General features: G+C 34.4%; 1 protein-coding gene across 5 annotated transcripts in view; it reads right to left on the bottom strand.

The window, feature by feature from the left end:
- Nucleotides 1–2,331: 2,331 nt before the first annotated feature.
- Nucleotides 2,332–9,535, bottom strand: part of LOC107224304 (neurexin-1) — a 90,363-nt gene continuing 83,159 nt past the window's right edge. For all 5 annotated transcript variants that reach the window (XM_046744951.1, XM_046744953.1, XM_046744952.1 and 2 more), the window contains one exon: nt 2,332–9,406. In XM_046744951.1, the coding sequence (XP_046600907.1) occupies nt 8,971–9,406 (436 nt within the window). In that variant the 3' untranslated portion in view covers nt 2,332–8,970. The remainder of the gene's footprint in view (nt 9,407–9,535) is intronic.

Raw genomic sequence — 9,535 nt, 5'->3', positions numbered from 1 at the left:
ACTTTTGATCCGCTGCTCGCAGCGTAGTCTGACTGAACGCAATCGATTCCTCTCGCGAAATAACGTCGATATAGTTTATCTCAGAATTAATTTCAGCATTTTTCAAACTGACAAATTGTCACCTAAAAATCCGAAGGGATTGATGGTTGATGGTATTGATTGATTCCCCCATTACAATGTTAGGAAACAGGATGTAAAAGGTTTGCCTTAATTTTTTTACGATATTTTAGGCAAGACCCTCTTCATCTATGGCTCTGGTGATACGACTTTTCCTGGACTGATCGGGCCTCTAGAAGTTGGGAGAAGGCGTTCAAATCATCGTAGGACAAACAGCTGATACAATGCGAATATAATATGAGAACGTTAGATTATTTATTTATTTCAATCCGGGTTACACATAAAATAGTACTAACACAATATTATACATAACAGATCGTATTCCGTAGAGGTGCTCTAGTACGTAAGCCGGAACCTAAACTATAGTCAGTAACCATGACAATGATTATCCATTATTATATTTTTCATATTTCGATCGAAATAAGGCATATTGCACTTCATATTCCTGTTATAATAATCAGAATTATTATATATAATGTTCGATCATACTTTTGCATTTACTTTTTGTCTTCCACCTTCATTCTATTAGGTAACTTGTTGAATTACTACACGCTGACACCCAAACACTTGTACTAGAATTAAGTCATATTAAATAAACAGTTAAAGCCGCGTAGCTACGAATTTGTAATTTTTCTTAACCACCTTTTCAAACACCCTGCTCATGTATCATATAAAGGGGTCAGCCTTACTTTATTATGGGCCAAAAATTTTTCGTCTTCGTATCGGTTGTACGATCCTAACTGGTCTGAGTAGACATCCAGGAACGCAGAGAGCTGACCAAGAAGTGCGTAGGTCCAAAAGCAGAGAAATAACGAAGAAAAGACCAGCAGAAGAAAACATGACGAAAATAATGTTCCGTTGTTTGGCTGTAACTTTTGATCTGTAGCTAGCAGCGTATCCGGACTGCGTGCAATCGTTTTCTTCCGCAAAATTACGTCGATATCGTGCATCAACAAATTTATTCCATACAGGCTTACTTTTTTTTCGTTCAGAAATTCCTATGTCTCCGAATCGATGCGTGTGATCATTTACTAACTAATCGGACCACCAGGAACGCAGAAAACGCACAAAAAAGAGCGTAGGACCAATAGCAGAGAAACGACCAAGGAATTTCTTCGTATTCGATTCAAGATTAATTCAGTAGTCAAAGATTGCTGATTGGTAGGTGGGGATTCTGTTCGTCAGCGAAATGAATTTGGTATTTTAATTTCCGGTATCAATAGACAGAACTATTTATTCCGTGAATTTGCAGCGAGGCATTTTCAAACAAGCAGTTTTTTCTTCATTCAATTCGATCCTTCTGCCTTCGCTTTGCGAGATCTGATTTCCTCATTTTGTTTTTCATAAACTGTTCTAGTCGCCTTGTTGTTAATTATTTTTTATCACTGTTTTCCTTGATAATAAACACTGAGACTGACTTTTACATTCACATTAACAATGTGTCAGTAGAAATTGCGATAATTAATGAAAGCATCTGAGGGCAAGAGCTAAATTGCGCTACAATTCGACTTTATTCTCGTGCCTTCGTTCATGCAGCAGTGTAACAGAGGCTCTTTCTTAAAGTATGCAAAAGTACAAATCCACTTACCTATTACTATATATTGTTGTTCATTTTCCGCGTTGTTTGATCATTGCAGATAATTATCTTCCTTGCGTATTGTTTGCAGAATGAACACCAAATTGTGTGACAAATCATTGGTTAGCCTTAACGGAACTAAGGAACCAGCGAATCCTAATGGACACTGCACTGAGAAAAATTTCATTTGTTACAGTAACTAGATAAATTCAGTAAAGCAGATATCGTTAAAAAAACTGTTTGAATATTGTTGGAATTACGAAAAGCGAAGTACGCCTAACCATTTTGCGCTATCGTTGATACTTTTTTGGTAATTGCAATGCAAAATCAGTTTCTGAGGTTTTATTCTACTTTTTTAGTTAAACGAGGCTTTAACGTCAATTTATTCTTGCACGAGCATTAAATTTTCCCAACGGTTGCAAGAAAATATAGGAACAGTGATCGTAATGAGAAAGAATAGTAACGGATACTAGAGTTTCCGGTAACAGCTAGAAAACTAATTTTCGTTTTCTACCTAGAACTATATTTTTCTATTTTGATAAAAAATGAAAATAATTAAGGACTGAGCGGTAACCGTAACTAAAAATTTCTCTCATTGTCAGTGTGATGATTATAGAGTGAAATTGAATGGTACAATATACTTGTCAGTACTTTATTCATATAATATAATTTTTACTCATCGCATTATTACTATATATTTACATGTTTTAATATCGTATTTATATTTCGGGGTAGGTGCAAGTTACGCTTTTTACAGCATTCACACGTCACGCTACATTACTGCGTATATTATGTTTTCTTATGTGCGTGCGTGCAAAATTTTCATAAACGGTTTTAAAACATTCGAGCGTTAAAACTCATCAATGTTTATGTGAGACCGGAAACGATAAGAAAACAGCGAAAGATTCAAAGAGGCGAGTTTGAAAATTCCGACCTGTGGAAGTCTGATTCAAGAATTTTTAGAATTTTTCTGAATCATTGTACCGTGAAAAATCTAGATGAGTCTTAAAGATTTAGCAACTGTTTACAGTAACATTGATTAGCAAGCTAAAAATTTTTGCAAGGTTTAATATCGATTGCGAATTATTAACCTCACTTGTCGATAGAGTTACCTACAGTAGAATATGTTTACGAAATTTGACTCTTTTTTATTTTTTTTTCCACTCTTTATATCGCTCACCAAATATTACCCAACTTGTTTTCCTTTGAAATTATAAATACGCAAAGTGCTTCGACTTATACTGTACAGAGAAATATCAATTCTTTTCACTGATTTCTTCAAAACTTCTTTACAATCGTTCAAGCTCCTCAATTTCACAATAAAAAACGTATTCTTGCATACCTTGGTTACCTGAAGTTGATACTTGATTTTTATCTATCATTCTTCGGCAAATTCCAACCAAAAACGGAGTATATTTATATCAGCAGGAAATTAAAACGACTCCAACGAACGTGAACAACAGTCCTGTTTGAATTTGAAAATTATGAAATTGGTTTTTCCAACTGTCGATTTTTCATACAACAAATGTCTCGACGTATCGATACTACAATAATATAATAATATCGTGGTAATAGTTAAGAGTATTTTCATGTGTAATCAATTACATATAGCGTGATATTTTTTTTTTTTAAATATGTATATTACGTATTATATAATATGCGTGCATATACGGGGGATTTCACACCAGATCGTTCACTCTCGAATCTATGCGTTGTCAAAGACTTTTGTGCAATGTGTTTGAAAATATCGTTCTCTCCGGTTGTCGAGTTGACGCGAAATCCTCGCGATATACAATTGCTAATTTGTTTTTAGAAGTTAATTAGTACGTTAGTATAAATCCTAGTCATCAGTACATTGAGGGATCGATATGCAGATATTAATAGGCGGAGGCAGTGGTAACAATATTTTCTTCAAACTCGCTTGGAAAAGAATTCAAATTTGACGAATTTATTGTTAATGCTGGCCGTGTTTAGTGATTAGTCGTCACGTGATACGAAACTTCACAATAATGTGATTAGTAGGTGATCCGTGATTTTCAGAATTATAATCGTACAATATTATAGTATAACCTATGCATACAACTATTGTGAGTCTAATTCCAACTTGATGAATAATAATTGTTTGATGATTGGTAAAAAAAAAAAGAATCAACATTAATACGGAACGGGAACAAAATTGATTATTTTAAAATTTACTTGCCCGTTTACGAGTCAATTGTTTTCGGCGCGTAATGAAAAGTAAATTCAAAACACCATCGTTAACTGCATCCAAATATTTACGCAGGAAATATCCAAGTTTATAAAATATATGTCCCTAATACTTTGCTTGGATCGATTAGTTACTCGATTAATTAATTTTTCACTTCGTTGCAATTTTCATTTTTTGGAACTGAACAGCAGCTTTCTTTAATTATAGTTTCGTATCAAGTAGTTATACGTCGCTAGTTAAATTTGTTCGCCGTTGATGGCGTTACAATATAGATATACTTTTTTTTTTATATATCTAACGCCTACGGGATGGATTCGATAAATTTGTCTAGTGGATGAAAAATAGATTTAAAAAAATAAATATAATAAGAAAAAGCAATCCAGGTATGCCAATCGGTATTAAGATTACGGTAGCAAAACTTTCTCTACGTCTGCATGTGCAAAAAAATTGCTCCACAAGAAAATCTATAAAAAAAAAAAAAATATTCTCGATTCGTCAATTTATTTCCCCATTTAGGAAAATATGTTTCATCTGAATTCAACTCGGTTAACTTAAATCGTATCTTCGAAACCTTTTTACATTTTATGATGATATTTTTATCTCCGCAGTCTTTTGATTGGATTACGAGTTTTATATATATAAAAAAAAAAAAAGATAATATATATATTACAGACAAGACGTGACAACGCGTTTAATTTTTGACTAAATTCAATTCATCGGCTACCAGAATCTTAGCTCGAATGATATTTGACAAGCACTGCAATACACCTGGAATTTATTTTGCACGCATAGACGATGATTGGATTTTATACTAGAGAGACTAACGAGTTATTAACAGTAGGAATAGACAGTTTCAATAGTGTATAATTTACATAATACGCACGTTTTTTCGTCGAGGAAAAAAATGATTAGGTTGAAAGAACGATCCTTCATTAGAATCCGTGCATTTAGTTAAGCTTGAATAGAATCAGATCAAACTAGATAAGCCGGAATTGCATTAGCGTAGTAATCACTCGGTTTAAAAAATTCAGTAGAAATAATTAAGAGAGAAATTACAGAATTGCGTGTGTTGTGTTAGATTTTATCACGCACATGTATAACATACTTTCTTTTCAAACTTGTGTTAAAATAAAACTATTACTGTACAATTTTCCGAATCGTCTCTTCACACCATTTTACAAACCTATTATCGTATTTATTTTCACTTTAGTCTCGTGCGTTTTCACATAATTCAACAATTCAACTCTCTTATCTCGTCACGCAGCTCGCTTGCGATTGCGAATTAAAATTTAACGATAAAGAAACAAATAAATGAATAAATAAAAATTCTTACCACTGTTGAATATTAATCGGGGTGGTAATTAGTGAGCAGATTTATTTGGCTGCATTGTTTCGTCGATGTGGGCTGAGATTTTGGCGAGCGATCTTTGAGCACCGCACGATAATGGGATCTCAATATTTACTGCACCGTCACTTCAAAAATTATAAAAATCGAAGGATGTGTGGTGAACGGGGCTGCTAATTTGGCGTGGAATGGACCGTACACAAAGCAGGTTAATTTATTAATTCAAACACCTCAACAGCTGCGACTTGTGACGATGAATTTTCCAAGTACATTGCGCACCGTTTGAAATGAAAAAAAATCAGCCCACTGTAGTTTTTCAACTTCATTCCGGAATTAATACGACTTTGGGTAATGAAACGTAATCAACTTACTCTTTTGTAACACGATCAGTCAACCCTGTCGGACATTATACAATTTTCTTTCGGTATATTGGCAATGCTGGATTTGCACTCTGCGTGCATAGGTTCGAATTAAGCATTTGGGATGCTGTTGTATTTTAATCACCTCTATTTATTCCTAAATTTCTCAAGTTCGTATCGTTTTTAATTCTTTTAATTTTTATTCATTAATTTATCATTACTTTGTCGATCATTTTTCTTAATGTTTTACTCTCTCTCTCTCTCACTCTCTCTCTCTCTGTTATTACATAATATACTCGTAATGCTGATTTTATTATTAAAATCGATAAATTTGGTAAACAATTTACACGTATAACACAATCGAATATTATATGCACTATATCTATACGTATATGTTTATACAAATATATGCATAGACGAATATAGGTATAGATATACAAACATACATTTTTCTATACAACAATAATTATAATTATTATTATTTTATATTTATAACGACTATGCGTAACAAATTAATCCTATATCCAATAAACGCTCGCCTTGTTCGTCTTAGTTTTAGCATTTTCTACTTAACGTAAAACGTACAATAACGTAATTATTATAATGCGTAAATTGGACCGTTCAAAAATCAAGAAAAATATAATCTAATAACCTGTACCGAGAAAAAGTATGGATTGGATTAATTATACATAAGCGGATTGAATTGCTAAAACTAAAATCGCGTCTGGTATTCATAATTTATTATTAATTTTCTACAACAAATACATAATTTCACTATATCCTTATTTATTATACACAATTTTTTTAGGAGCGTGTAATTATTATTACTGTATCATCTTTATATGCATATGTATATGTATGTATATATGTTATTTAAATCATATACCACAGTATACATATGTCGTTACGCCAGTATACATGTCAAATTATTTATACGATATATAACAGAGGGAACCTGCGTATATACACTAATGATGAGTTTTTTTTTTTTTTTTGGTTTTCTGTCTTTTTTTATCTTCATCATATACCTACACAAGCGTAAAACCGTTGAGCCTGTGCTCGTTTATGCACAAACAGACACACGCGTCACGCGAACCTTCTAAAAAATTTTCTAAAATTTGTTCCTATTATATATGTATAATGTATATCGGATGCGTCTCGTTGCTGAATGTATGTAATTCAAAACAAACAATAATTAATCACACATGCATTTGAAACACAACGAACTGCGTAAGTTCGCAGGCTCCCAAAAATATTTATCGAAAAAACTCTGTCCCACACGCATATTGTTTTAAACATTATTTCTAGCGCACACGCTTCAACGCGTCTCATCGTCCAGTAGACAAAAACTCGACACACACACACACACACACACACACACACACACACACAGACACAGACACTCGCACAGATGCTCGCTGTCTCACTCACATATCCGATAATTTTCGCCCACCGTCTTGTAAGGTTGTTGTTTTTTTTTCCGTTTTTTTCGATTTGTTTTTTTTTTAAGCATTTGGGTAGTGCGGGAGCAATTTTGCATATTTTCAGTTTTTTTTTTTTTCTTTTTTCTCTTTATTTAACACAATCAGTCTTGGCTCGCTTCGTTTTCTCGTTTAAGAAGATGGCTGCACGTTTTCGATCGCGGGTTTGTTACACGTGTTATAAATACGTGTACGTATGTAAAAAGTAGGTAATAAGGTAGATGGGATTTTTGTAGTATGTGAGATAATCGTACGCGCTGCGAAGGAAAGAGAAACGTAGGTATTATTTTCGAACACGGTGTTTGTACGGAAGAAAAATGAAGCGAAGGTGATTAGCGATTTTTTTGTACCCTTTGAATAAAAAAAAAAAAAACAAAAATAAACATCGATGACGTTGAAAAAAAAATGAATAAAATTGCGGTAGTTGTTCCAATACTCTGGTAAAACGAAATTTTGAAAATTTTTCGTCAAATTTATAAATTTAATACTGATCTGGTATTCGGAATATGCAAAAAGAATTTTTCAACGTCACGTGTAGTATGGATTTATGAATAATACGAGTGTAAGTAGAAACCATTCAATTTGTATATTTTTTTTATAACGAAATGTTTTTTTAAAGAACCGAAGTAGACTATAAACTGTCATTTAAAATTTTACAACTTTCTTTACAATAGTCGATCGAGTGAGCATAAAAAATAGTAAGAAGTAAATTCATAATTACAGTTTTTTTTTTTTTTCTGCGATATCGAAAACTTGATGTTTATCAGCATACGATAAAAGGACCTCTCCGTAATGATTAGTGATAGAATTAGTGACGTTACTAGATTGACAATCAGCTAAACCGCGGCATAATATCAGAGCGTAAAAATTTCCGCGGCGATAGTTTTTCGAATCGAAAGACCTGCTAGGAAAAACATTGAAAAAACATTCGACCGAAAATTCCAAGATTTTCAGCAAAATTGATAAACTGTAATTGCCCGATACCTGTTGTAAATGTAATAATTCATCAAGGTACAAGCTCTCTTCAAGCTGCGTGATTGCGGATTAAGTTCTAACGAAACACCCTGTATCATCCGTTAACTAGTGTGAAAGTGTAGAAAATACTCTTAAAACGGTGTCGAGAAACAATTGACGTAAAAAAATTTTGCTTCAGACGATATGCATAAGGAAAAGTGTTCGAGGGTCATGTTTAATTTTTTTTACTCACCTATTCTCACGTAGCAACAACAAAGCAAAGGTATAAGGTCTGATTGTTATTTCGTTGCCGCCTACGAAGTCGCATTAATGTCCTTGAAATTGAACCTAAATGCGGTAGAAAATTTCGTTTAGGTAAGATAACAATGGTAACTGACCTTAATAGCCTGTGTAAAAAATAACCCATGGCAAAAAAAACGTTAAATTATATTAAATCTAATCTAAAGAAATTAAATTTACGTGTGTTATTTTTGTGTGGGTTGTTTTTTTTTTTGTTTCTTTCTTTTCTAGCCATGGGTTATTTTTGTGCATGTCATTTTTGTCTTGGGTTATTTTTGTGTACGTTATTTTCGATCGGGTTAATTTTTTTAAATTTTTTTTCTATTTTTTACTAGTGTTATTTTTGTCCCAATTAATTTTATTTCGGGTTCTTTGTTTCTCGTTTGATCCTGGTAACGATAATAACAACGTAACCGAGAGCCACGTGCCAAATATGCATCACCGCGCAGGCATTTCATATCAGGAACGTATGCGCGGTGAGAATCTCGAGTAGCACTCTCGAGATTGTCCGATGCATGGATGCATGGGGGTTGAAATTGGACCAGGGTAAAGTTGCCCGAGTATCTCGTTTCGTTATTCGGCAAGAGTTTAACCCGCGAGCGAATCAGCCATCTTCTTACGCGGAGTCCTTAGACGTACCATTCCTTTATGTCCTTTAGTTCCTGTTTCCTAACATTTTTACTAACACTCGCACCGTTTTTTAAAGCTCCGTTAAAAGGCTGCCCCGCGCCCGCAGCCGAGCCCAAAAGCGCGGCGTTCGGATCCTGGCAAAAGTTCTTGCTCTCGTCGATCTTGTAGCTCGCTTCCGGCCGGTTTTTGAACTTCAGTATTATCAGTATTATCAGCACTATAGCGATCAGCGCTCCGGCTATTATACCGATTATCAGTGCCGCGTTCTCCGCCGCCTCCGAGGTTATCCTTATTTCCTTCCCGGGACCCGGACGTTGCGTTGAAATCGGCGTGTAAATCGGGGGCGGCGGCGGCGGCGGCGGTTCCATCATTCCCGTTGTCGACGTCGTCTGCGAGGGTGTTCCGGTCGAGCTGGTTACTCTATGGGTCACGGTGCTGAAACCGAATCAGAGACACGTCGATAATATCTGCGCTAAAATTGAGAGAAATTTTTAGTTACGGTTACCGCTCGGTCATTGACTATTTTCATTTTTTACCACGATCGACAAAATATAGTTCTAGGTA

Source organism: Neodiprion lecontei, chromosome 7 (genome assembly GCF_021901455.1).
Source record: "Neodiprion lecontei isolate iyNeoLeco1 chromosome 7, iyNeoLeco1.1, whole genome shotgun sequence".
Taxonomy (NCBI): Eukaryota; Metazoa; Arthropoda; class Insecta; order Hymenoptera; family Diprionidae; genus Neodiprion; species Neodiprion lecontei.
The sequence above is the reverse complement of the archived record's forward strand: the minus strand, read 5'-3'. Positions and strand labels throughout refer to the sequence as shown.